This window comes from Penicillium canariense (genome assembly GCF_028826845.1).
Source record: "Penicillium canariense strain IBT 26290 chromosome Unknown utg000008l_segment0_segment0, whole genome shotgun sequence".
Lineage (NCBI taxonomy): Eukaryota > Fungi > Ascomycota > Eurotiomycetes > Eurotiales > Aspergillaceae > Penicillium > Penicillium canariense.
In genome coordinates, this window is record NW_026622735.1 from 1289504 (window position 1) to 1315088 (window position 25585).

Genomic DNA, 25585 nt, shown 5'->3' on the forward strand with positions numbered 1-25585 from the left:
GCATCAATAGAAATGTGGCATTGATTGTTTAATGCTCTCCGTATTTGAAAACAATTCATGCTCGGGAATAATATCTCCCTTCGCTTCTACTCCACCTTTCGTTTCACCCATCAATCTCTTCTCGCGATTCTATTACACTTACCTAGAGGGCGCAGTGGGAAAGTCAACCCTAACATGCCAGAGACAAGCAACATCCCTTAATTTAACTGGGAGCATGCTCTGTTTCCCTATTCACAACAAGTAGCATATGTCATTCAATATTGATTGATCTATGTAGATGGGAGCAGAATGATTCCACGGTTTAGTCTCTTAACTAAAAACAGGAACTTGGTTCAACGTAGTAATCTACAGCGGTATTCTTTGTCAAGGAGGATGCTCAGAATGTCCGCAAATATATAGTAAATGCGTTCAACAGACGCCATGACCGCCAAATAACCTTACACAACCCTCCATGTCCACCATGCTCCTTTGATCCAAGGCTTCCTAGAAGATAATGGACAATTTCTCCACCTCAAACCCACCTGAAAAATACTGTTGTAATCTGCTGTCAAAATATTATCCAATCCCAGCATCGGGTTGCCGCACCCTGAGCGAGGACATGATTTGTGTCCCTTACGCACCACAGGAATTGGATCATCCCCAATCAGCAATTAAAACAAAATGATTGAAACTCATTCCTGCTAAACAAGAGCAATTCTAAAATTCTACCCCACACCAACTGTATATGCAAGTCGTACCAAAAAGGGATCCTCGTTGTGCTTCGGACAAACTCTCCGTTCGGGGAAACCCCCTTCCGACCGCCGAACAAATTGTGGTGATGCGACGAGCCGGCCAGCTGCCATTCCCTCAATGCGGCCACAATGATCCAACTAAAGGTACGGTCCAGATGCAGAAGCCTGGATATGTTAATGCTGACATCTGTCTCTCGCAGACATTATTAACTTGCATCGACAACTCCGGCGCCTCGGTCGTCGAGTGCGTCAACGTCCTCAAGAAGAAGCGGCCCGCGACTATCGGTCAGTCCCCCCAACCATATCAGATGACAATTGCACCGGAGGACTGTGCTAATGCGAGTTCGATGCATAGGTGACCGGATAGTCGTTGTCGTTCAGAAGCAGAGAGCCGCTGGTTCGGAGGGCTCAAGCGCCACCGCCCTCGCAAGCAAGGTCCGTCGCGGAGACATTCGGCATGCCGTCGTGGTCCGCGTGAAGAAGGAGCTGCAGCGGGATGATGGCACCGTCGTTCGGTTTGGAGACAATGCCTGCGTGCTCGTGAACAAGGCGGGGGATCCCATCGGGTCACGGATGAACGGTCAGTTGAGTGGTTCAATTCCCCGGGGACTGTCCAGCCCGGAACGGTACGACGACGGATGTGCATACTGACATAATTCTCTAGGCATCGTGGGACAGGAGCTGCGCGGCAAGAAGTGGTCCAAGATCTTGTCGTTGGCACCGGTGCACGTGTAATATCTATCAGGAACAGGGGTGTGCTCTTTAATTTGGGAAAGCGTTGTTTTGCGAAAGCATTTTCATCTTGTACTATAGAAATTTTCTCTATACCAACGCAACAATACTTGTTTTGAGATATGCATATTTCCATTTTCCTATCTCATCGCCAAAAAAAACTCCATACATATGCATGACTCGCAAACCAACTCGTGAAAGGATCAAAGGGTATCCGGCGGAAAGTCGCGCCATATCGTAAAAGGGAAATCACATGAAGACATTGCCGCACGCGCAGCACACGTAGTAGAGTTTCTGAGGCCACAGTTAGTGCATAGCCCTAGAAGAGTCAAGAGTCAAAAGGGTGACGCACCATTCCACTCTCAGCCGAACGCTGCTGAGACTGGAAGAAAACCGCCTCATTCTCGCCGCAGCTTGGGCAAAGCTTGTTGGCTCGGGGAAGCTAAACGACGGTGAAAAAAGAGTGTGTCAGCTAAGTGGGACCTTTTTTAAGACTGCTGAGTATAACTGGCGCTGAGCTCGTGAGTTTGCGCACGCCAGTCTGGGTTCACCGTGCCATGCTGCTCTTCCTCGGGGACCGCATAGTAGCTGCGGCCGCAGGTCTCACAAACCATCTCTTGGCCACAGCACGCGCAGAAGCCGGGAATGCTTAGGAAGCCAAGGGGGGTTTCTGGGAGACAAACCGTAGGATCTGAGCCCACATCCTGGGTGACACCGGCAGTATCCCCGACCTGGCTGTTGAGCTTGTTCTGGTAGACACAGTAGGAGCTCGCGGGCTCGCCGACGTGACAGGTACGGCAGGTGAACATCAGTTGGTTGGTAACGCGGTCTTCCTTGGGGTAGAGCAAGTTGGAGCTGCAAAAAAGTTAGCTACTGGCACAATATGCACATGAAATGCGATAGCATAGGACTTACCACTCGCGACAGAAGCGGAAGTGAATCTGGTCTGCCGGCTTGGAATCGGCACCAGCAGAAGGCGTTGGGCTGGCGGACATTGTGAAGTTGAATGAGAAACCGAGTGTGACTTGGAGCGATCAAGGTCTGTAGCGGCGCGTTGCGATGAATATGGTAATCCACGGGGGATCGTGCTTGGTGGCGAGTGAGAAAACGAAGACGAGGCCGAGCGAGTAGGCGGGTGCAAGGCGGCGCTGATATTCGGGCGGTTTCCAACGGCGATCTGTTTGCAATGTTTGCAGCTGTCCCCCGCAATTGCGCCTCCGTAGACATGCGATGTCAACCAAGCTCCTTCAATCAGACCGATCTTCATATTGACTTGCTCTTACACAATGGTACCTGCTTTTGTTCACCCGGAAGATGCTGTAAAGAAGCTAACTCTATTTAGGCCGACTCAGGTCTTCCAGCTGGCTGGGAGGTTCGTCACTCGAACTCCAAAAACCTTCCGTACTATTTCAATCCCGCTACGAAAGAATCGCACTGGGAACCTCCTACGGACACCGATACCGAAAAGCTCAAGCTCTACATGGCGACACATCACACTCCGGCGGCTCGCAATGATGTCGATGGTCGGTCTGAGGGCAAGATTCGCTGCAGCCACCTGCTCGTCAAGCACCGTGACAGCCGTCGGCCCAGCAGCTGGCGGGAGGCTGAGATCACCCGCTCGAAGGAGGAGGCGATCGAAATCTTGAAGGTCCATGAGCAGCGCATCCAGTCGGGCGAAACAAGTCTGGGCGACCTAGCCGTCTCCGAGTCTGATTGCAGTAGTGCTAGGAAGAAGGGTGACCTGTATGTTTCGAGTTGACTTCGGGATACAGTGCACACGCACTAACTATCTATAGTGGCTTTTTTGGCCATGGGGAGATGCAGAAGGAGTTTGAAGATGCTGCCTTTGCTCTCCAGCATGGTCAAGTCAGCGGTATTGTCGAGACGGCCTCTGGAGTCCACCTAATTCAACGGTAAGCATTGATCACCTGACCTTATTGGATTGAGAACAGACCTGCTAATACAATAGAACAGCGTCCAGTGATTTAGTTCTTACATACTAGGTTGGCATTTGGCCATTAGGCTTGGTATTATTTGTCTTTCTTGGGTTCGTACTTTGGGTCTTTCTTCGGGTTCGCATGTCTTGGACTGGGACTTTGTCAAAGGCGGAAAACAATCCACTACTCTCCATGGAATTCTCTTTATGCAACTGCCAGCTTCCAGCGTGGACTACTGTTGATCATGTCTCGGAGACAACCCCTATAGGGAAACAAAACAAGATAGCCTTATACAGCTGGGATAAAATAAGACAGCCTCTGGGACAATGGAAGTCCCTGAGACACTTCAAGAATACCAAAGAATATTCAAGGAGGACGTGCTGACCCCATAAACCTCCTCTGGATAGCCGCTATTAGTCATTGGCATCCGACTGAGAAGCGAGGAATAGATATGTACCTGATAATCTTGTTGACCGCGGCAAAACATGTTCACCTGAACGCGCTGCCAGATAGCACGCCAACATTTTCCCCCTCCTGTCTTCCTAATCTACGTTTGACCTCTTACCAATATCAATTTCTTCCATCTTTCACCCTCCGCTACTTTTATCTTCATCTACATCACGGCCAACGAACACCAGTCGCCCACCATTATGGACCAGAAGGCCAAAGAGCATCACGCCGTCGTCTACAAGACAAAGCAGAAGAAGACGATTGCGGCCTATGTTTACAATCCAAATGACTTTCGCCTCCCAACCTACCTCCAACTCCCACCGGAGCTGCACAGCCTACACATGCACGTCGCCGAGGCCGCCTACGCTGTAATTGACAGCATGCGCTTTCTCGACTTTGCACGCGCTCAGCGATACTACGCGATGTGCCCCACTCAACAGGGCGCCATCTTCGACAAACACTCTCAATCGATCAGACGCCTTCTTGAATGGACTGAAGACTACAATCCAATGGATCCGACCCTCGCCGCGGGCAGCAAGCTGTCGTGTGATATTTTGGAATTCCACATGGACCAAGTTGCCTACGCCACCTACGCTGATTTGTACCTCATGGCTTTGCAGCGATTTGTCAACATCGAGTGGTCTTCCTACTGCCAGAAGATGCTCCATATGAAGCTCCAAGCCTCGCAGAAGATGAATCGCTTCGACTACCAAGCATGGCTGTACTGGTGGCATGGAGAATTCAGAGCTTCCATGGAGAAGTGGGAGATTTACCTTGACAACATGTCCATTCCAACTTGGGAGGAGATCGTTGATGAGCTCTATGGCCTGATTCTGGAGCGTGTTGAGGACTCGCAGGGAATGAATGCTGTGACGCTTGCTAAGACACTTTGCTCCTGCCAAGTGAAGCTGCCCAAGGGCGGTAGGGAGCTACCACCTAATCCAGATTCGGTCTTTTATTTTGGAGATCTTGCTTTCGCAGGATGATACGTCGAATGATGATTTAGCGAGAATATTGGCGTTTCGGGATCGGATGATCAGATTGACTGGTTGCTTTTCGGACATAATCATGCTTATGATTCTACGAAGCCATAACTTCTGTACCTTACTACCTAACTTGAATATGATCACTCTCCTAGTACTATCACAACTTTCGTAGCAACTTCCATGGTCTTGCGTTACATGTCGCGCACAGTAATGAGTGCCACCGCAGGCGTCTGCTTTGATCTCTATGCTAGTCCCTCAAGGTTTGCGAAGAGTCTCTTTAGTATCTAAATTATCCAGCATAAGAATTTGCTTCCGACCTTTGCATCTTGTTGTCGTCTTCTTCCAACTTGGTAATAAACAGACTATTTCTAGGTACTATCCCACGAGAAGCACTGTTCTCTTTCTCTGAAGTCCTGGTCGAGATCTCGAGGTTCCTCCAACAGGGCAGGTGCCATGCCGCGGACGCCCAGGTTCTAGTGGTCCAGGGCAGCCAGAGGGGTGACGCGTAGGAATTTAACAAAACTTGAAAAGAGCCAACTTTCAATGGCGATTAGACGATGTCCGTCTAAGACGGTCATCTGGGAAGCGGAAAGCCTTCGCGTACGCTGATAACTAGTAGTAGTACGTATGCTCGACTATCTCGAGCGTGGACGTGGCTGCGATCCGCAAGGTAGAGAGGATACGGATAAGAGCTGTCCGTCGTACAGTACCACCAGTCCACCACGAGAGGAGGTCTAGCTGTTGCAAGAATCCTGAGTGAATTGATATCAGACAATGAAATCTTACCCTGAAGCCCTTTTTCCGACTCATTGTCTCTAACTTCCAGGGCCAGCAACTGCAGCACAATCCGCCCTTTATTGATCAAAGAGCTACTGACAAAACACCGAACAAAGGCATAATGCATACTGCCATTATAGGAAGACGCCCACCTACTCTTTGGTTTTATTTATAATTCACTAAACAAATGTACGCAGTTTCCAACTTATCTCATCTCGGTTTACACTTCGGTCGACGTAGCCATGTGTGTCATTTGGACTCAGAAGTATCACATTTGTGGCTGCATCTGGACTGTCCGCGACCTCTACTGCAGGCCAGATGAGCTCTGCTGGGGTGCCAGGATGGTCATCATACATTCGCACTTACAAACTTGCAAAGAGTGCTGGAAGAGCGGAGACAAGCGGGTAAACGATGATATTGTCAAATTTCTCGCCCAGCACGCAGAGACAGAACGACGGCGCATCGAACAACTCGATGAGTTAATTGCCAAAGAGGAATCCGAAGATGTGGAAGCGGAACAGGTTTACCAGGACAAAAATGATAGAAACCCTGATCTAGATGCAGGTGAGGAAGACTTTGCAGCTAACCACCCCTCCAGACCGATAACCCCAGATCTCAACCTCGACCCAGAGCAGATGCCTCGATGGCTTTTTGCAGCGGAGTCATTGGGGGATGCGACAAGATCTTGTGATCCGGTGAAGCCTGGGTCGATTTGGAAGGATTATCGTGCCAGGCGGGGCAAGACGGATTGGTATATGCTTGAAGGTGAGTCCCCAGGGGATATTATATTGTCTTTTGGAATGCTTTTGATAAATATGGAATGCTAACTATAATGCTTTACTAGACATGCTGGGAGTTTGGCTCGGTCCGACTGAGAGTAGTTCGGAGGACAGAAGAAACGAGGACGATGATTTCTAGAGGCAAATTGGATTCCGTAGCTGCTAAATAAAACTTGATTTATTGTAAACGGTGCATTGTATGCTTTTGCCTTCAGGCATGCCAAATCGCTTGATTATCGAAAATATAATCCAAAATGTGTAGAGTTATTGGACTGTAAACTGTATCAAATGCATACTATCCTAAGAACTCGGAAATCATAAACGTGCAAATATACATTGCATCACATCCACTCTTATGAGCCCATCACGCCAGCAGCGTCATCGCCAAGTAAAAGAGATGGTAGGGACCCAATCGTACCTTACAAGCTCGTGTTGAGCCGCTCCAGACGAGAAGTGATGGCGTCGATGACCGCAGACCTAGAGGGACGCATTAGCAACGGTAGCTCAAAGTGTAAAGATAGGGGTAAGCTGACTCTCGCTCAACCATTCTCATCGCATCAGCAATCTTAGCACGCTGAAGTCGCTGTGGCACCTTGGGTTGAGAGCCAGCCGGAGAAGAGGGGCTTCCGGGCTCGGGGGGTGAAGACGCCTTGGCTGCAAGGGTTTTGGTTTCGGACACGAGGTCGACGGCAAGACTTTTGACCTACATTGAGTGTTAGTAGTTGGATCAAGATGAAAGGCATGGGGATTGAATATACAGTTTCCAAACGCTGCGCGAGTTGTTGATCGCCCTCGCCGCCCGTGGATGCATTGTTGTCGACAGACTCGGACAGGGTGTTGACTTCAGAAACCCAGGCCTTCTCCTTCTCGCTGAGCGGCCGGCCACCAGAATTGAGAACCTTCTTTCGCAGCGCATCGTATCTTTGTACAAGCTCGCTCTGTTTGTCCTTCGCAGTCTGGAGTCTCTTGTTCAGAGCTTCCCCACTTCTAGAGCCATCCTTGCGACTTCCGTCTTCGTCAACCTCGCTCGTCACCCCCTTAATCCGCTCGGCGACATCCGAAAGCTGCTTAAGCTGGTCCTTCATCTCACCATGCAACCTCTCACACCGGCGAAACAAGTCCGAAGCAGCTCGTTCGAGTGCATTCGTGTGGGCCGACAGGACACGGTGTGCCGTGGTAACCAGGTCGAGCGTTGCAGGAGACAGACGTACATGCTCCTTGAGCGTATGTCGTTGGCGGTGCGGGACGTGCTTCTCGATGAAAGAATCCAGTGGAGAGTTTGCGTAGAGTATAGCTGGAACCTGGTAGGGAGCCCGGCGGGGAACCAGCGCAGGAGATGCTGGCACGGTATTGTTTTGATCGTACGAGCGCAAATCCATCGCTGCAGAAAATGTGTCCTCTGGAGCTTCCATGACAGCTGCATACGGATTAGATGGATGGTAGGTGAGAAGGAGGTATCCAAGATCGAAGTCGTAGAACACTAGAGATGCAGCGAGGTGCCCTTTCTGGGCAGTAACATCCGCGTCTGAAACTTGTAAAATCCGCTCTCTCTGGGCAACATTCCCACTGCAAAGAACTTGGAGCCGGAAGCCCGAGCCAGACGTGTCCTCGGCCTGCAATTCAGACTCTAATCTTTGCACCCAAGAAGACATGGAGAAAAACACCACATTGGTCGCGGTCGTTACAAAGAAGGAATAACGAGAGTGGATGTCCTTAGTGAAAGTAGGCCAGGTGACCGTCTCTGTGCCGCTCGTCTTGATGGTGTCCAACGATTCAACCAAGACCAAGTCTGCGGGCTCAGAAAGTGGCGTTCGGAATGCGTTCTTTCTGGCCTTAGGAAGCCATTGGCCTTCAATGCCATCCAATTCTAGACAGATGTGGACGCGGCCATTCCCGCTGGTAAGGCAGATGACTGTCGCCGACAACTTGTCCTGGTCATTGGTCTCCACCGTCAGCTCCTCGTCCTCACCCATCATCAGGTCTTCAACGTTAAGCCTGGCAGCAATGACCAGAATATCGCAAAGGTCCAAGTCATCAAGCTCGTCTCCGGTATCAAAACGGAACGGTCCTTGCAGACGCGGAATGGCGCTTGGACTTGTCGGACGAGTGAATACATCCGCACCTTGGATTGTACCCGAGTCGGTAGGAGGGTCCAGAGGCTCCTGTTCATCAATCTCGCGCAGCCAGTCATACTGTTGTCGGCATGCGATCAGCTCCTCCTCTAGGTCCTCGGGCGCTTCTTCAAGAGCTGCCATCTTTGGGATGATAGCCGATGAAAGCGAAGGGACTGTCACCGATGGCGCTTGCCACTTAGACGGCAGCAATGGGCAGAGCGCGTAGAGGTCGCCAGGCTTCATGGCAACCCACAGAGTCATCGGCGCCCAAGCATCCTCCCTGTCATTTCCATTCCCAGCAAAACAAGCCGATGCGACTTCCATATCGAAGATGTCTGCAGAAAACCCCTTGTTCTTGCCAAATCCAGAGGGCGCAAAGTCCTGATCGGACGAGGTGCCATCGACCAACTTTTTCAGATCTACAGCCAAAGTCGGCTGGTCAAAAGACCAATGGTTGTTTCGGTCCAGCTCCCATACACGCACAGCGGCGTCCGCAGTGATTGTGACGATACACCCACCAAGGTTGGTGTGCAGGCCTAGCGGGTGCCATAGTGCAGACACGACGGGTGCTTCTGGGATGACATGGGTGGTTGGGCCGAGCTGGTAGGTCTTCAATCGGATCGGAGATGTATCTGTGGACGACAGATGCGAGGAGTCGGGGAGAACGGAGATGTGAACGGTGTGCTCAGTGACGATAGCCAGGAAGGCGCCATTCGGCGAGGGAAGGATCTGTTTGATGAGCCCGTAGACGGGCACAGCCAGAACCTGCGTGATGTCAGACGCAATCGTTTTCAAATGACTTGAGTCACCGAGGGGCCTCATGCGCGCTTAAAGTATAACTAACCCTGTAGGATGGAGGACTAGAGCCATTTGTGTGCTGCTTGTTCTTCTTCTGTCTCGCCTGTTGTTGCCATTGGTCCTTCAGATGCGTCAGGTTCGACCAGCGGATCTCATTGTCAACCACAGCGAAAACTTCATTCCCTCTCTTTGCGACGGTCCTGGTCGCTCCGCTGTCCGCAAAAGGGTTGGGTTCCTTCTGCAGGTCCTGCGCAGGGTCCTTCACGGAACTGCTGGTAAAGAGGTCGGCGCCAGGCGAGGGCCGACACAGCCAGGCTGGCGCATAGCTGTTGACCCTGGGCATGACGACTGAGGTCACGTATGAATAGCGATAGTCGGATGTTGAGGAGAAAAAGGCTCAGACCATCCTAGCCCCGAGAAAGCGCGGGTGAAGTCGAGGCTGTCTCGGTTGTTGTTGCGGCGTGGAATTTGGCGGTGCCAAGATTCTTTGAGCTCCGAGCTCCCTTCGACGCCCGTCCTCTTCAAACCACCACTTGCCACTTCCTCTAGTCCTTCCACCCAGCTCCCATCCCTTCACGATGAGCTTACTGGCTGTGAATACGGTCGATCGGCTGGATCGGCCTAGCGCCTACTATGTAGGCAAGGTAAGAATTTTCCGCGCATCGCATGGGTCTATTGAGGCCATAAGAAATAAATGCGCTAACCAAGGCGGCCACAGAACAAGCGTCGCAGACATAATGACAGGGAGGAAGAGGAGCGGGAGAGGGTAGATCCTATGGCGAAGCTGCACCATGCGACTACACTCTACGTTGGCAATTTGTATGTTCTGAATGGAATCCTGAGCCCGGCAGTGGACAAACCTCTGACGCATCCTAGGTCCTTTTATACAACCGAGGAACAGATCCATGAGCTTTTCGCCAAGTGAGTGCGGGCATATGATTTGATTTTAGATTATGTGTTTAACCTTATTTTTTTTAGGTGCGGCGAGATCAAGCGACTGGTAATGGGCCTCGATCGGTTCAACAAGACGCCCTGCGGATTCTGCTTCGTCGAATACTACACACACCAGGATGCGCTGGATTGTCTGAAGTATGTTGGAGGCACCAAGTTAGATGAGCGAATTATCCGAACCGATTTGGATCCCGGATTTGAGGAGGGCCGGCAGTATGGGTATGTGGTCTTTTGATTCCACTACAAAGGATGTTCTCGAAGGACAGTGGCTGACTTGGTGATAGACGCGGTAAATCCGGTGGTCAAGTTCGCGACGAGTACCGCGAAGAATACGATCCTGGCCGTGGTGGATATGGCCGCGCGTATGATGAGCAGCGCCAGCGAGAGGAGGAACAGTATGGCGAGGGGAGGTAAGGCGTTTGATCAGCGACATGAAACAGTACTGGGGCCGGAAATTGGCGTTATCTTATTACCACAAGCGTGGAATTCAACTAGAAGAAACCGGAAACTTCTATTCATCTGATACCTTATTTACAAGTGTCTTTGCAGTGCCCTCTATCATGCTCGCTCTTCCTCTTTAGTCTACTGGCCCAGCTTCTTTCTTTTGTTCACAGCGGACTGCACCTGGTGCAACCACCACGCGTGGATTCTTGCGTCTCCAGTCAGCTCTGGGTGGAAGCTTGTTCCGAAAACATTGCCCTGACGAACGGCCACGACGTCCCCAACTTCTCGGTCCGGGCTGATATCACGCCCTTGGGTGGCGCTCCGAGCCGCGGCCCCGGTCAAGGTGGCCAGCACCTCGACTTGATCGGCCGTGGCAGCTTCCGCGACCGAGCCCTTGGCCTGTCTGGAGGGTGCGACGACGGTGTCATCCCGCTCAGCCTCCCCAAGCTGGATTCCCTCCTGGTGCGGCAAGATACATTCCACAATGGGAGCTCGAATAAAGACTGCAGGGAATGGTGGGGCGTGTTCACCGAGGAATGGCAGATCCAACGGGCCCTGAAAGCTCTCAGTCTGCCGTCCAAAATGATTGCGATTAACTCGAACGTCGAGCCCACCAATGAGCTCCTGTCCACCCTTCTTGGTCTTGTTGGCCGACTCCGCAAGTAATATCAGTCCTGCGCAAGTGCCCCAGGTTGGCTTGCGGTGCACTCTGTACAATCGCCACACAATCAGATCAGCCGAATACTCATAAGTAGCCAAGTACAAGGGCCGTACTTACTTGACATAGTCTCTCAGGGGCTCCAAAAGGTTAGACCGGGCAGCAACCAGAGACATAGTAGTGCTCTCGCCTCCAGGCAACACAAGCCCATCGCATTTGGCGAGTTCCTGTGGCGTTCGCACCTCAATGAACTCCCAATCCAACAGAGCTTCCTCCTCGGCGGCCTTTTTCAGCAGCTGAATATGTTCGTAGAATGCGCCCTGCAAGGCGAGAACTCCAACTGTGACCGGCATGTCTGTAGTGGCAAGAACCAAAAAAGGTGTACACTCGCCCGTTGGATATGACTCTGAATGCACGTGATGCAAACTTTCCGCGGGGAATTTCCTTATCGATGTCTCTATCGCCACGTGAGTCCGATAACGGCGTTCCGAGTGGGATGTATCAACACGTTCCAACCTGCAGCTCGCTGAGGAAGAGCCAGCGCGCCAGGTTGTTGGCCATGCTATCTCGTTTTCTGGTTGCAAAACACGGTGGATTCAAGTCATTCAGTCCTTTTTGACTGCAACGAGTCACCTGGGATCTATATACAGCCAACGGCTACAACATGGCAACCAATGGAAGCAGCCAGGCTGATGCCCAACCGAACAGGCCCGTAAACGAAAATATTGCGCGGTCTTTGCGCGGCCTTCCAACATTAGTGCGCTGGTATATCGATACCCGAGAGTGGGAGGCCAATGGCCTAGATATGCACCTATTGAATGTACTCCGCCCGGCCGAGCAAGAGGCCGTGAGAAGATACCACCATGCTTCAGACAAGCGCATGTCTTTAGCATCCTACTTACTGAAGTATCTGTACATTCATCATGCTTGTGGTGTCCCTTGGAAAAACATTGTCTTCAGCCGCACCCCAATGCCTGAGAATCGACCCTACTACGAATCGGATTCGGATATCCAAGTTGACTTCAATGTCAGTCACCAAGCATCTATAACTATCCTTGCAGGAGTCATTGTTCCATCTCAAGAGCAGCTTGAAGGCCAACTTGTCGACGGTCTTACACCCCTGTCACCCAGGATTGGTATCGACATAACGTGCGTCAACGAGCGGCGCAAGCCCTTGACGACGTTCAAAGAATTCACCGAGTTCGTGTCCATATTCAGTGAGGTGTTCTCCCCTAGAGAGTTGGCAGCCATGCAAAATCCCATCTCTACTCTCCGGCGAGCCCGCGAGCTTGGTCTCGCACCGACCTTTCCTTCCGATGACGATGCAACAATTGTTCGGTTTGGACTCCGCCTCTTCTACTCGTATTGGGCCCTCAAAGAAGCATACCTCAAAATGACCGGGGACGCCCTCCTAGCAGAATGGGTGCGGGAGTTGGAATTTACAAACGTCATTCCGCCGGGCCCAGTGGATCCGTTGGTCGCACCCAAGCCATATGGTCCCTCCCAGGGCCCACATCACACACCCCAGTCACCCAAAAACTGGGGTTCACCGTACACAGAAGTTGAGGTCTCCAGAGATGGTGAGCGGATAGAAGATGTACGTCTTCAGCTCCAGGCGTTCGAGTCTGACTACATCGTCGCCACTGCTGGCCGCGGATCCCCAGTTGGTCCCATATCTCCAGACTGTGAAAACGGCGATGAACATCACCTACTTAGCCATCATCGAGTGCTCGCCCCTGGATGTGAACCCGAAGAAAGCCGCATTCCCATTGGCACTAAGCTGATCGTGGGCGACTTGGATCCGTGGAACTTCCACTCTGATATTGTTGATCCGTGGCTCCCGATGCAGGAGGTCGATATTGAACATGACATTCGGGCTTGCGCCGAGGGACGCTGTTCCCATTGATGAGACAACGGAAATAACCAAGCATTGGTCCGGCACATGACAATGTGTCAACAATGGCTATTGGAACATAGCTATCTTTATTGGCGGTGTCTCTGCTAGCCACTTGATTTGTTCATGAACACTATCACACATTCGCATTTGCATTCGCATATATTCACGAGAAACCATGAGCGTTTATATGACTACTTCGTATTTCTAAGCGTCCTAGACATTAGGTCTCGGATATATCATGACCCCACAATAACTACATAGTCAGCAATAAGGTACCCACACCACGACATTAGCAGTCCCCTTTTCCACATTGTGCTTGGCCTCGGAGTCGGCATCCTCACGAATCTCCCCCTCGTCTGTTGCCTTTATAGGCTTCAGTTTGTCGGGGTCTTTCTCTGGAATTGTAAATTTCAACATGGCAAACTCTAGAGGAGCAAAAAAGTGTCGAACAGCCGTTTACGAAGGCCAAGCAAGTTTGGTGATCATCAATGTGAACAATTATGCTTCTGACAATCCGCCAGGTTTAATCTGGCGTCACCAGCCTCAGTCTCATCATTGTCAATGAGTCGCCCAACCCCGGCGGTGTAACGGTCCAGATAAAGTTTCATGTGCTCCTCGCAGGTTGACGCGAACTCTGCACATCACTCCTCGACGTAGTGTTTCTTGTCTCCAGTAGGTATAATGTGGTGGTTTAGCGCCTCCTGATCCTTGGGGTCTCTGGCGCTGGACTCTATGAGACAGATTCAGGAAAAAGCGGGCATGGACAGCAACAAGGTCATGACATTTGTTCATAATAAGAATATATACATTGCGGGGAGAGTGAAGGGGTTAGGGCAGGATGGGAAATGCCAATGGAATAGTGTAAAAGTGGAAGGTGGATTAAAACCCCGAAAAATGGGGCATGTGCCAAGAGCGGAAACAAAAGGATAGCCAGTCCACCAATGAAGCCAAAAGGCACTATAGGACCCCGGTGGCTTGTTCCTCTGTAGGAGCAGCCTGCAGGAGGGAGTAGTGTCCTTCTTCTATGTGTAACGCTCTGCAATGGGAATAAACAGTATGCACCGAACAGGAATAGGGGATGCAGTGGCACGAATTGAAGCGACGTCTGCCATAGTGAAACTGGCAAGACCAACGTGTCGGTCTTTGGTCGTTTTAACTGGGAGCATCGGGGGTCTTGCTCCATGACTGCGACTAAGAATATGTTGAGAGCGTGTATATATCTATCAAATCTCAACGGCAGTCGAGACGCCGTTAGCCCGCGAGAACTCAACCATGTTGGCCTCGCGTGTCATGCTCATGATAGTCTTGAGCATGGAGGCGCGAGTCGACTGGGTAAGCTGATCCACATCGGCTGGAGTCAAGTCTTTGGTGATGATAGGAGGCAGGACTACGTGTGACTTATGTTAACGAGGAACAACAAAGAGAATTTCTGCAAACTGACCCTTGACTTTGATAGATCCGGCATTGAAGCGCAGGTTACGAGGTGACATGATGTGAGAATAGTTCTCAGTCACCACCGGAACAATAGGCACGCCAGCCTTGACAGCCAAATGGAATGCACCCTTCTTGAACGGCAGGAGCATAGGCTCATCAGAGTAACTCCGTGTGCCCTCGGGGAAGATGAACACGCTCTGGCGGTAAGTGCGCATCTCTTCCACGGCACCATCAAAGGCCTTCATTGCATTCTCGCGGTTGGCACGATCAATAAAGACAGTCCGCGAGAGAGCCATGAACCAGCCCAGGAATGGCACATTGCGCAACGACTTCTTCGCGGTGACACTGCAGTAGGGCGGGAAAATAGCACCCAGCATAAGAACATCCAGCTCGGTCTGGTGATTGCCAATGAAAATAGCCGGCCGAGTGGTAAGGTGCTCCTCACCCTCAATGATATCGAACTTAACACCAGTGGTATACCGCATCACCCATTTAAAGCTGCGGGCGGTAGCCCATTGCGAGATACGGCCGTAACCAACGAGGCGGAGGATGATCGAGGCAATAACGCCGTAAGTCGCGCACAGAAGCAGAGACCCATAGGCGGCGAGACAGCGGGCAACAAATGCAGCGCGGGGCACCTTCTGGCCAAGAGCGAATAGTGACAGCGTCACCACCACGAACGAGCTGATGCCCGACAGGATATAGGAACTGATCGACATGGCGGTGGGATCGGTCAAGACTGTTGTGTTGGGAAAAGGTTGAGTTAGCCGTTGGGCAAGAAGGCGAGGGGACCGCAGGGGAGGGGGTTCGTGGCTCACCGGAACGTTGACGGCCACAGCCTGCTGAAGGAATGCGCAAGAGATCGAGAAGAGCGGTAATCTCAGAGAGCGAGGGCCATGTTGTGGGACTGCGGAGGTGAAGCTGCTTTTTTTGCCTGTGGCCGACTCACCGCCAGCTGACAGCGGCAGATGACGGCATCACGCAGGCAAGCCGCGAATGAGAGTGGGGAGATTCGTGGAATGTTGAACTAGTGAAACTGTCGGGAAAACAGTAGTGACTGAGTTTAATTTCTATAGAGAAACGATTTCTTCTACAAGATGCCTGTGGGAACAGGTGGGACATACTTCGTACCTAGACGTACCATCCATAAGTGAGAAATATTTGGCCTACCGGGCTCGCCAGATAGCTCGAGATTGAACCTAGTATAGCTGACCGGTAGAGCGCTGTAAAAGATGGAAAATGTTGGGACACTCTCAATCACTCGTTCGTAATGATGGATTATGCTATGCCTTATCGGTTCATCGTCATGATGCCCAACCCTCAACATTAATGTACAAAACACCATGCCTGATGCCTGATGTCTAGAATCGACCTGGAAAAAAACAACTCCCCAGTGATGCTGTGCAGAAAAATGGAAAGAGGAAAAAGAGGCCCTGAAACGCCGAGCTCATAACGTAAGACGGTATCCCCCCAAAGCATGTGTAGAGGCCATGAGAGAGACCTGGGAAGCATCACAGATCTATCATGCAATGTCGTCATCCTCCATGTCATCGTCATCCAAGGACTCCATCGCGTCTTTGATGAACTGTGCAGCCTGTGGGGAAAGGAATTCCATTAGTTAACCCAATCTATCTCGTGTGTAGCAGGGAAGAAATAGTTTACCTTTGGATCCAAGTTCAAGGCGGTGGTGAAGTGCTTGATAGCGTTGCCCTTGTCGTGGAGCATTTTGTACAGTTTGCCCAGCAGGTAGTGTACGTTGGCCTCGTCGGGAGCCATGTCTTTGAGGACCTTCAGCTCTGCCAAGGCGAATTTGAAATCATGCATTTTCATTAGGACGCGGGCCTTGCGGAAACGGGCCAGCACGGAGTGTGGTGCGAGTGAGCAGGCGCGCTCGTAGTGGACTAGGGCATTCTTCGGATTGTTCATCTTCTCCAAGACCAAGCCAATGCAGCAAATGAGGACTGCGTTGGTCGGGTTGATAGTACCTGCATTGCGGAAGTGCTGCTCGGCAAATTCGAGCTTGCCCATCTTATCGTACACCGTTCCCAGTCCATACCAGGCATTGTAGTGGCGATTATCTGCATTTATACCGTGACGATAGGCGTCGAGAGCCTTGTCGTATTCTTCATTGGCAACGTACTCGTGGCCTTGGAGTGTGAATGCATAGGCAAATTCGGGATCAAGCATAGTTGCGCGTTTAAAGCATTTCAAGGCCTGATCGTGATCTCGCTGGTGGGAGAATGAGTTGCCGATGGCACACCAAGCCTGAGGTGAGAGTCGATCAGCTTCCAGCAACTGATGTGCTAAGTAGGCCAACTCTACGTCATTCTTCAGGTGCCAAAGAACAGTCGAGTAGATTTCCATATCTTCAATACGAGAGGGTGCCAAGGTTTGGACCCGGGAGAAGTATTTGGCGGCTTCTCCATACATCGCCTGTTCAAAGTAGGCCCGGCCAAGCTGAGCCAAGACCCAAGGGGTCTCTCGTTGGCCCTGGGAAAGAGAATTGAAATGTTGGATAGCATCGGGGCATTTGTAACGACTCAATGCGCTGTATCCAGATGCAAGCTTTGTAAAGAGTCCCAAAAGCCAACTCAAGGCCTCGAGCTCTTTGGATCTTTCGGCATTCTTAGGAAGGGGGGGGAACACCGGAGGCGGAGGGAATAGATGTAGCACGAGGCTCTTTGCCATCATTGTCCGTTGACTCGAAAGGCTTGCGATTGCCGCTCACCACACGACCCATGGTCGACGTTGTGGCAGGACGGCCCTTGGCGTGTGCACTTCGTACTTTCTTCACTTCGCGGCCATCGCGACCGGTTAGTGCTGAGCTGGAAAGCTTGCTAGTGGTGGGTTTGATCTGATTAAAGAGTCTGACGCTGCGACGCTGGGGGGCACCAGGCTCAGTCGGCTGGGGAGGAAGAGGGTGGGCAACCTGGCCCGAAACAGTGCGTTTGCGATCACCAATTCGTGGCGCAGGTGGAGGTTCCCTGTCTGCCGGGCCAACAGGTGGTTCCTCAAATTCTGTTCGAGTTTTAGTTCGAGGTCGAATACCAGTTGGTCGCATTTTAGGAGGGGCTTGTCCCGTGTGATCCAGGCTCATTGTCTGAATCGTGCGATTCTTTCTTGCTGGTGCGAATGGTGGCTCCCAAGCAGAGCCTGGGTCTGTGACGCCATTCGCGATGCGGAATTCTTCTGAGCCACTGCTCTGACTACTAGGCGTCTCCATTCCCTCATGAATGACCGGCGGCGGTACCGATGCTACACTGACGGAACTTCCATTGAACTTCTCCCAGAGAGCCGAGCTCCCGTAGGTCGCATCGACTTCGCCACGCGTGGCAGAGACCATGAACGGATCCCCTCCAGAATTTCCGGTGGTTTGTGCAGAAAAAGCTCCTTCGGTTGGTGATAAATGACCTGACACCGAGTCCACATCGTCGGGGGAGGCTGAGATAATGGCGAGGAGTTCGGGACTGAGTTGGTAGATATTAGGGACTCGGATGTTGACGCCTGAATGTGAGTTAGTCTCGGACCGTCTGATTTCACATTCACTCTCAAAATGAGGGGACTCACCCGTCGCGCACAGCCCCAGGAACGCATCCCACATGAACGGGTTCAACTTCAACGAATCCACATAGCAATCTACTGCCTTGTTCAAGTCCTTATGAGCTTGCCAGAGCTTTCCAAGCAGGCAGTATACTGCTGCTGCATCCGGGAGGTGCTGTCGAGAGGTTTCGCTGTGCTTATCTGTAGCGTAATTGTAAGATAAAAATCGGATGAAGCCAGCCACTGCAGGAATAGACCTACTCCAGTGATTCTTGGACCCCCAGAGCGACTTGCTGCGCTCCAAAGCCGTCACCCCATCCAGGTATTTACCAAGATCCAAACAGGCCTGGGCATAAACGTAAGCGCAGCCAACATGCAGGCCACGCGACCCTGAACCCTGGCTACACTCCAACGCGGCCTTGACTTCTCCATTTTGTAGATGACAGAGAGCAAGTAGGTATTGAGCTTCGAAGGACCGCGGTTCGTAGGCATGGAGGCGACCGGCGAGGAAGAGGGCATTGCGAATGAGGTTGTTATCGAGGTGGTAGTAGACAAGGTGCCTCAGCTGGCTAGCCACATGGCCGGTGGAAAGCGCCATGGTGGCGCGCGGGGAGATGAACGCGATGTTGTTGTAAGCACCAAATGAAAGGTAATTATCAACACACACCACCCATTAGCGTCGCGTGAAGCCCGTGGGACCCGACTAAAGCAGATCTGGAAGGAGGGATCGTCTGATCTCGACTGGGAAGTAAGAAGATGCGGGAGGAGGGTGGAATGTAAACTGAGGCCGGATGCGGTAGGTGGCAAGGAGAATGGAGTCACGCAAAGGACCAGTTTTTACATGCTCTGTCCAGTCAGGCAAGCCCTCACTGTCGCAGGGTCATCGTGCAAGTCCTGGGGAGACAAGGTTGGGGAAAGTCGCGCGTGCAAAGCAGCAGTTCATGCCGGCTCCTCTTATTTTGGTTGCATTCGCTCAGCGGAGGTGGTAGATTCTGCCGGGCGGTGAGTGTTGTAGTGGGCAACAATCGTCGCCGCTTTCTTTGAACATGCCATTGAAAGCAACTTTGTCAGTCTCTTCTAACGTTCCTTGCGAATGACTTTTGAAAGATTTCAACAATGAATCAATCCTCCTTATCATTCTGACTCCTTTCTTCTCGGCATATCACGGCCGACTGTATGTAAATCTAGTTCTTGCATACTATACTTTAAGGTATGGACCAAACCATGTCCGAACTGATGGCAAATATTTATTCACAGCTATAGAATGCGGATCTATTATGTATGAGGATCTGTCTTGTTTGGTGATAACCAGGCGACCCATGGATTATACGTGGCAATGTGCATCATTTGGAGATTTCATATTCTTGTCTTGATATATGTATTCCTCTTTCACTAGTGCGTGCGAAGTTAGGAACTAGGGGGCTGTAATTTAAAGACAATTAAATGTTTACCTCAAAATAGTCTCCTACCGAGCTAAAAGATAGAAATTAGGAGTAATTTACCCAATTACCCGCCTAGCAGTGTATATGCGCAGTTGCACATAGTTCCAAAGCGGAGTCGAAGGCGGTCACAACGAACACATGGGGATGCTGCGCTGGGCCGCTTGGTGCCGTACCAGATCAATCGGAGGAGACCACCTCCGCATCCCACGTCTTTCCCCCTCCTTCGTTCTTCCCCAAGGCACCGAGCTGTTTGCCAGACCGCGTCGCGAATCTGCCTTGAACGGATTGGTTGTGGCATCAACGTCTGAGTGTTCGACTATCTATTCTTGGAACTCGTCCGGCGACGTCCCCAGTTCTTCTTCAACATGGCCCAGGTAAGCTCCAACCACGCCACGGTGGCCCACACCAGCTAGCATTCCACTTCCAAGAGATCTAATACCCTCCCAGAAAGCAGCCAAAACTCTGGCAACCCGCAATGCCGCCGTGCTCAACCGCACACACCTTATCACTGCAGCTCTCCATCTGCTCTTCCTCATCCTCCATTTCACCTTCCAACGGCCCCGCTCCCTAAAGCCATACGTGTTCCTTGCAGTGCCAACTCTAGGCATAGAGTTCTACCTGGACCGCGTGGGTCGCCCGCGCTACGGCGAGGATGGCTCGCTGCGGTCTGCGGGCGAGGATCTTAACGCTACCGGCCTGACCGAGTACATGTGGGACGTGCTGTATTGGACAGAGGGGTGCATTGTCGCCGTTTGTATCTTCAATGACCGGGCCTGGTGGCTGTGGGCCGTTGTGCCGGTTTACTCAATCTATCTGGTGTATACGACTGTGATGGGTGTGAAAAAGGGCTTTGCCGGCATGGGCGGTGGCGCGGAGGGTGCGGATCCCCAGGCGCAGATGAGCAAGACGCAGATGAAGAAGGAGAAGAAGGGGGATCGGGTGAAGTATCGGAGTCGGTAAATGCACTGAGGCGGGAAACTGTATTCTTGAAAGAGATGGCATTTCTAGACATTTGGCCGGGGTACAGCCTGTTCATACCGATTGGGACTCATGCAAGGCCTAGGCTAGGTCCGGCCTTCCCAAGCAGCTTGTTATGCGGAAAAGCCGGCTTCTGAACAAAATCTGGGTTTGGAGATACTAAGGTTGAGCCTCGACGCCACGTTCTAAAACATCTGTGGTGCGAGACTCAAGCTTCGAAATACGGAGGACCCAATGCAAAATATCCAGAACCCGCAGTTCATTATGTACTCATATTACACCGCTGGTTGATTCAAAGCAAAAACCTCCAGGAGAGACCGCATAGTCGGGCAGAATGAGAAGCCGAAAGAGGGGGAAAAAAACATTGTTCAGTGTGCAACTTGCAGGTCATGAGCATATCGCCGTCATAAGAAACTATATGGGGAATAAAGCATCGAGAAACCGGGCCCCACATGCTGCTGGCATGCCTCTGTAGGAGGCCCAGTCTCAGAGCGACACATTCAACAAAAAGAGTGGTTGTAACACATGGTGAAAGGGAAAGAAACATCAGAAAGTGATATAAGAGAGACAGGGACAAGTTCGTTTAGAGTTCATCCTTAGACGTGAATGAGTCGTCAGCCTTGATGCTGCTGGTTACCTCGTCGAAGTGGGATGCAGCTGTCTCGGCGGCTCTAGAGGCAACGCTGCTCGCGCTGGAGGCGAGATCGGCGAGTTGCGCGTGAGCACTCTCGACAGCGGCGGCAAGGCGGCTGGTGGCGCTCTCCACGGCACCCACCTCCTCTCCATAGACTGCGGCACTGGCCTTTGACTGGATTTGCTCGATGTTGTTCTTGGCAATATCGATATAACTAGACTCCTTCCCATAGACAGCACCGCTAATCTGTGCGGAAGCGGTCGAGTAAGCCTCGGCTGCCGCATCAGTGGCCTGCTCGTAGCGTCCCTTGGAGGTGCCATAGATGCCGACGCTGGCAGCCTCAACGGCGGCGTGGAGTTGATCATTTGCCTGCTGCACAATCTCCTCAACGCTAGGAACCTCAGAGACATAAGCGCCAGCAGCTGAAGAGGCGCTCCCGTAGGCTTCGTTGACGTAGCTCGAGGCTGCGGACACTGCGGCAGCGGGGTAGGGTGTTTCGTAGGCAACACGAAGCTTGCTCAGCACACTCTCAGTGAATGACGGCTGCTTGCCAACAAGCAACTCAGAGACAATTGCGTTGACAGCGTCAAGCTGAGGTACACGGTCGTGGACCACCTGCTGCAGGTAGGGCGCCGGAGTTCCGTAAATTCGCTCACTGGCCTTGGAAACGAGGATTTGCCAATTCTCAGAAGCCTGGCTGGCGAGGGTCTGCAAGGGAGGTGTCGTTCCGTAGATTGCGGAGCTAGCAGAGGCAGAAGCAATGGAAAGGGTAAGGGAAGCGGCAGAGAGGGCGTCATGATATCTAGACGAAGCATCATCAATAATGCTCTGGGCTTTTCCATCATCCGCCGCTGAGATCATAGAGCTTGCCGAGGCGACGACAGCGGCGAGACTAGCAGAAGCGTGGGAAGAAGCCTGCACGTACTGCGAGCCCGCCTGTTCGATAATATTCTGGAAGCCCAAAGGTGCCGGCGTGGGCGTTGGTGTACCATAAACCGCCTCCGATGCGGTGGAGACAAAGGCAGTGTAGTGATCATGAGCGAGACCAACAGCCTCATAGTAGCGGCGCTGAGCATCAAGCACAAAAGGCTGCAACCCAGCGGAGGTTGTCGCCGGAACTGTATGGAGAGCGAGCAGCTCCGATGCCATACTGAGGCCCTCACTCAGGCGCGACGATGCCACCGAGGAGATGTGAGCCAAGGGTCCAGCAGAAGTGGGCGTAGCCTTGACAGCGCCAATCCGCGCCTCAAACTCCTCAGTGGCGTACTTCACAGCGCCAGAGTAGGCGGACTCAATGGAAGACAGGACCTGGGCGTGAGCAGGAGCACTGGACTGAGCCATCTGACCCATTACTTGGGACTTTGCAATCTCATAGAGAACCTTGGCCTGGGAGGTCGAGTCTGCAAAAGCAGAGCTTGCCTCGGAGTAGTAATCTCCGGCTTTGTTAGCCAAGCTCTGAGGGGTATTGTGCTCATCCTCATCAAAAATGGGTTCTTGCTGGGAGTTCACAGTGGCAGCAGCGACACCGAAAGCAGGCTTGGCAGTGTACCTCTCGTCTTCGAAGATAGCATCTGAAACAGGCTCGTCCTCGTATTCAGACTCGACTATGGTTTCGGACTCAATCTGCTCCTCACCCTCATCGGAAAAATCCCCGCCAGGACTTGAGGTAGCTTCTTCAACGACCTCATCGTTATCGCTGCTCGCTTCATTCTCCCCAGTCTCCTGGACAGGCTTTGGTGGCTGTGGCGGAGGTTCAGCACGGCTATCGAAGTTGTCACTCACTTCACGAGCGGCAATCTTCCAGTGGCCCACATCCTTCAGTCTGACAAGTTCTTTGGCGGTGTCCTCGGCTATCTCCATGCCGCGGTCCAAAAGAGCAGTAGCCACAGACTTCGCCTTCGCGATCGACTTGTGGGTCATGCCAATCTTGCGAATTTCATTGCGCCAGTCATCAATCTGGACCTTGAGTGCATGGTATCTAGCCCAGTCCTTATAAGTCACATCGTCCATCCAAGCCCACCGCGTACCAATTTCCTGCAAGCCTAGATCGCGGATGCTGTCCAGCACGTTCAGGGTCGAGTTGATGGCGGCAGATACCCGGCGGACCAGTTCATCATCGAAGGATAGAGACCAGGCCCGGAGAGCATGGGCACGATCTCTTACCAAAATGGCAGACGTGCGAATCTCATCGACCAGCTTTTTGCGGGACGCCTCCTCAGCCTCAGGAGCATCTTCCTCAGGCAAGGTCTCTGCAAGCTCATTGATTCGCTGCTTGATGGAGGAGACCTGCTCAGTCGAAACTGCCTGAAGGGCAGTTGAGAGACTCTGACCGTGGCTTTTAGCGCTGCTCGCGACGAGAGCGGACACGATTTCCTCGATACGTTCTTCGAGATCTTCAATTCCTTTGTCAGCTGCAACAGCAAACTTGTCCTGCCACCTCTGGAGGTCGGAGCTGATTCGGGCACGGGCTTGTTTGGATTGTTCCTCAGCCGACAGTGTGGGCTTTACAGCGGGAGTCTCGGTAATCGAAGTTGTAGTCGTGCTTGCGGAAGTACGGGGCTCAACCTTTGCAGTTGAGACCGTCGAGGAGACAGTCTGTTCAGATGACGAACTACCATGCAACGTCAGCCAGATGCAATCGATCCGCGAAGGGTAAGTGTATCCATACCTGTCCATGTCTTCAACTACAGCGCGTAACCGTTTACCTTCTCGATAGCTGGCTAGGCGCTGGCCAATCTTGACTAGCTGAGGCTCGACCTGTTCCGAGTAGAGTCCTGTTACATGGGGCCATAACGAACTGTTCGCAAAGTAAACCACCGACGACCAGGTATAGCGTGCGCCAGGCATAACATGGGTAGTCAGAATATCTTGGCCTGTGCTGTAAGTCTTGCCAATAAAGGGCTGGGACCGAGTGTAGAAAGGGACTAAATGGTTCCAGTAGACAGCCAGCGCCGCACCATTGGCCTTCTGGTAGTAAGGCGATACCACGGCAACACCTTGTTGCACATATGGGTCAACCTGGGCTAGGTACAATTGGTGGACTTGGTCTTGAGCAGCTTCCAGACGCGGTGTCACTTGGGCTGTCCATTGCGCCGTACTAAAGGCCTGCGCTTGTTGCCATGCTGGGGCGCCGTACTTGTCGTAGCCGGTTTTGGCAACCTTTAGTGCCGGTGTGTAAACTCGCTGGTTGAACACTTCCACGTACGGGCGTGCCTGATCAACATAAGGGGCAGCATATGTATCATAGTAGGGAGCCACATGTGGTTCCACGTGCGAGCGAGCAATCAGGTAAGGCTTGCAGACCTTCGGAGAGCTCTCGTTCAATTCCTCTAGGCGTGATGGGCATCGCAGAAATGGCGTAAGTAGAGTATACCAAATGCATAACCTGAAAGATGTCGCGAGTTAGCCATATTTAATATTTCCTGCTCCACAAAAGCGTCTCTAAGAGGCCAAAACGCAGCTGTCGACAGAATGTTCGACGAGAAGATTGAATGGCAACTTACCGTAACACCAACCCTAGTGTCCATCGCAGGGGACTCCTTGTCCGAGTCTTTCTACTTTTCTCATCCCTCCCCTGGAGCCCGTTGGGCTTGTTGATCGCCAACCCTGTCGACACATAGCCATTCTCTTTCGCTGCCATCCTGGCTGCCGTTGGCGGCGGGCCGACCCTTGTGGGAAAAAAAGTCGCGAGCGCGAACTTCCACGTCGCGCTGGTGTTGACTTGGCGGGATTTCCGTAAATATTGAATAGGCAGCTATTGTATCATCGGGTCAGCGTGTGCTAGACACCGGTTGTCTTAGGTGCTCGCAGTTGATGTGGGAGCTTTGGTGAAGAACGTTGGAGCTGGTAGGTAGCCGGAAATGCTCGCGTTAGCTTGGCGCTAGGGGATATTCACGGGCCGCGGGCCAGAGCGCACAGAATGATGAGATGATTCCGAGGTAGATGGAGAGCTTTAAATGATTGAGCAGCGCCCACACCGGATTTAAAAAAAAACCTCCTCAGGAACGGACCTGAACACCTGAGAGGAAGACTGGAAGACTGGAGGATTGGGTTTCGATGTCCCGGATGGAGCGTAGTGTTTGGTCTCTGGGGACCAGTGAGGTCATCGGTGGCACCCGAGCAGAACCTGGCAATACGGCCCCGTACGGCAGTACGCGGTGTCGCCCCGCCTGTAGCGCGTATTAATTATGGTGAATCCGTAAACTGATACAAGATGAGTCAGCCTCATTGGGAACCCGTAGCTGCCACAAAGTGGGAAGGCCTACCTAGACCGCCACGGTTGACGATTTGATGAACGATCGAA

At 52.1% G+C, this 25585-nt stretch overlaps 13 protein-coding genes across 13 annotated transcripts; 7 read left to right on the forward strand and 6 right to left on the reverse strand.

Annotated features, from left to right (window-relative positions):
- Positions 1-860: 860 nt before the first annotated feature.
- N7482_010408 (mitochondrial 54S ribosomal protein uL14m) lies at positions 861-1466 on the forward strand (the record flags this gene model as incomplete). The annotated part of the gene is made up of 4 exons (XM_056692532.1): positions 861-875; positions 932-1016; positions 1087-1311; positions 1396-1466. 4 exons carry the CDS (start codon positions 861-863, stop codon positions 1464-1466), a joined length of 396 nt encoding a protein of 131 aa, XP_056538489.1.
- A 246-nt stretch (positions 1467-1712) lies between these two features.
- On the reverse strand, positions 1713-2458 carry N7482_010409 (DNA-directed RNA polymerase II core subunit RPB9; the record flags this gene model as incomplete). Its single annotated transcript, XM_056692533.1, has 4 exons — positions 1713-1757; positions 1816-1905; positions 2015-2318; positions 2379-2458. The coding sequence occupies 4 exons, from the start codon at positions 2456-2458 to the stop codon at positions 1713-1715; spliced, it is 519 nt and encodes a 172-aa protein (XP_056538490.1).
- A 291-nt stretch (positions 2459-2749) lies between these two features.
- pin1 (peptidylprolyl isomerase ESS1) lies at positions 2750-3447 on the forward strand (the record flags this gene model as incomplete). The annotated part of the gene is made up of 4 exons (XM_056692534.1): positions 2750-2752; positions 2806-3206; positions 3260-3376; positions 3438-3447. The coding sequence occupies 4 exons, from the start codon at positions 2750-2752 to the stop codon at positions 3445-3447; spliced, it is 531 nt and encodes a 176-aa protein (XP_056538491.1).
- A 603-nt stretch (positions 3448-4050) lies between these two features.
- On the forward strand, positions 4051-4836 carry N7482_010411 (uncharacterized protein; the record flags this gene model as incomplete). Its single annotated transcript, XM_056692535.1, has 1 exon — positions 4051-4836. The coding sequence occupies one exon, from the start codon at positions 4051-4053 to the stop codon at positions 4834-4836; it is 786 nt and encodes a 261-aa protein (XP_056538492.1).
- Positions 4837-5855: 1019 nt separating this feature from the next.
- Positions 5856-6531, forward strand: N7482_010412 (uncharacterized protein; the record flags this gene model as incomplete). Its single annotated transcript, XM_056692536.1, has 2 exons — positions 5856-6378; positions 6458-6531. The coding sequence occupies 2 exons, from the start codon at positions 5856-5858 to the stop codon at positions 6529-6531; spliced, it is 597 nt and encodes a 198-aa protein (XP_056538493.1).
- A 280-nt stretch (positions 6532-6811) lies between these two features.
- Positions 6812-9647, reverse strand: N7482_010413 (uncharacterized protein; the record flags this gene model as incomplete). Its single annotated transcript, XM_056692537.1, has 4 exons — positions 6812-6869; positions 6926-7095; positions 7151-9271; positions 9351-9647. The coding sequence occupies 4 exons, from the start codon at positions 9645-9647 to the stop codon at positions 6812-6814; spliced, it is 2646 nt and encodes an 881-aa protein (XP_056538494.1).
- Positions 9648-9882: 235 nt separating this feature from the next.
- N7482_010414 (nuclear cap-binding protein subunit CBC2) lies at positions 9883-10669 on the forward strand (the record flags this gene model as incomplete). The annotated part of the gene is made up of 4 exons (XM_056692538.1): positions 9883-9948; positions 10023-10225; positions 10283-10474; positions 10540-10669. 4 exons carry the CDS (start codon positions 9883-9885, stop codon positions 10667-10669), a joined length of 591 nt encoding a protein of 196 aa, XP_056538495.1.
- Positions 10670-10837: 168 nt separating this feature from the next.
- On the reverse strand, positions 10838-11710 carry N7482_010415 (pyridoxal 5'-phosphate synthase subunit PdxT; the record flags this gene model as incomplete). The annotated part of the gene is made up of 2 exons (XM_056692539.1): positions 10838-11408; positions 11478-11710. 2 exons carry the CDS (start codon positions 11708-11710, stop codon positions 10838-10840), a joined length of 804 nt encoding a protein of 267 aa, XP_056538496.1.
- Positions 11711-12021: 311 nt separating this feature from the next.
- N7482_010416 (4'-phosphopantetheinyl transferase family protein) lies at positions 12022-13263 on the forward strand (the record flags this gene model as incomplete). The annotated part of the gene is made up of 1 exon (XM_056692540.1): positions 12022-13263. The coding sequence occupies one exon, from the start codon at positions 12022-12024 to the stop codon at positions 13261-13263; it is 1242 nt and encodes a 413-aa protein (XP_056538497.1).
- A 1214-nt stretch (positions 13264-14477) lies between these two features.
- Positions 14478-15407, reverse strand: N7482_010417 (1-acylglycerol-3-phosphate O-acyltransferase SLC1; the record flags this gene model as incomplete). The annotated part of the gene is made up of 2 exons (XM_056692541.1): positions 14478-14641; positions 14696-15407. 2 exons carry the CDS (start codon positions 15405-15407, stop codon positions 14478-14480), a joined length of 876 nt encoding a protein of 291 aa, XP_056538498.1.
- Positions 15408-16210: 803 nt separating this feature from the next.
- On the reverse strand, positions 16211-18826 carry N7482_010418 (anaphase promoting complex subunit bimA; the record flags this gene model as incomplete). Its single annotated transcript, XM_056692542.1, has 5 exons — positions 16211-16282; positions 16351-17367; positions 17417-18192; positions 18256-18429; positions 18490-18826. The coding sequence occupies 5 exons, from the start codon at positions 18824-18826 to the stop codon at positions 16211-16213; spliced, it is 2376 nt and encodes a 791-aa protein (XP_056538499.1).
- Positions 18827-20035: 1209 nt separating this feature from the next.
- N7482_010419 (SND2/TMEM208 family protein) lies at positions 20036-20630 on the forward strand (the record flags this gene model as incomplete). Its single annotated transcript, XM_056692543.1, has 2 exons — positions 20036-20044; positions 20118-20630. 2 exons carry the CDS (start codon positions 20036-20038, stop codon positions 20628-20630), a joined length of 522 nt encoding a protein of 173 aa, XP_056538500.1.
- Positions 20631-21231: 601 nt separating this feature from the next.
- N7482_010420 (uncharacterized protein) lies at positions 21232-25388 on the reverse strand (the record flags this gene model as incomplete). The annotated part of the gene is made up of 3 exons (XM_056692544.1): positions 21232-24667; positions 24786-25036; positions 25293-25388. 3 exons carry the CDS (start codon positions 25386-25388, stop codon positions 21232-21234), a joined length of 3783 nt encoding a protein of 1260 aa, XP_056538501.1.
- Between the last annotated feature and the right edge of the window lie 197 nt (positions 25389-25585).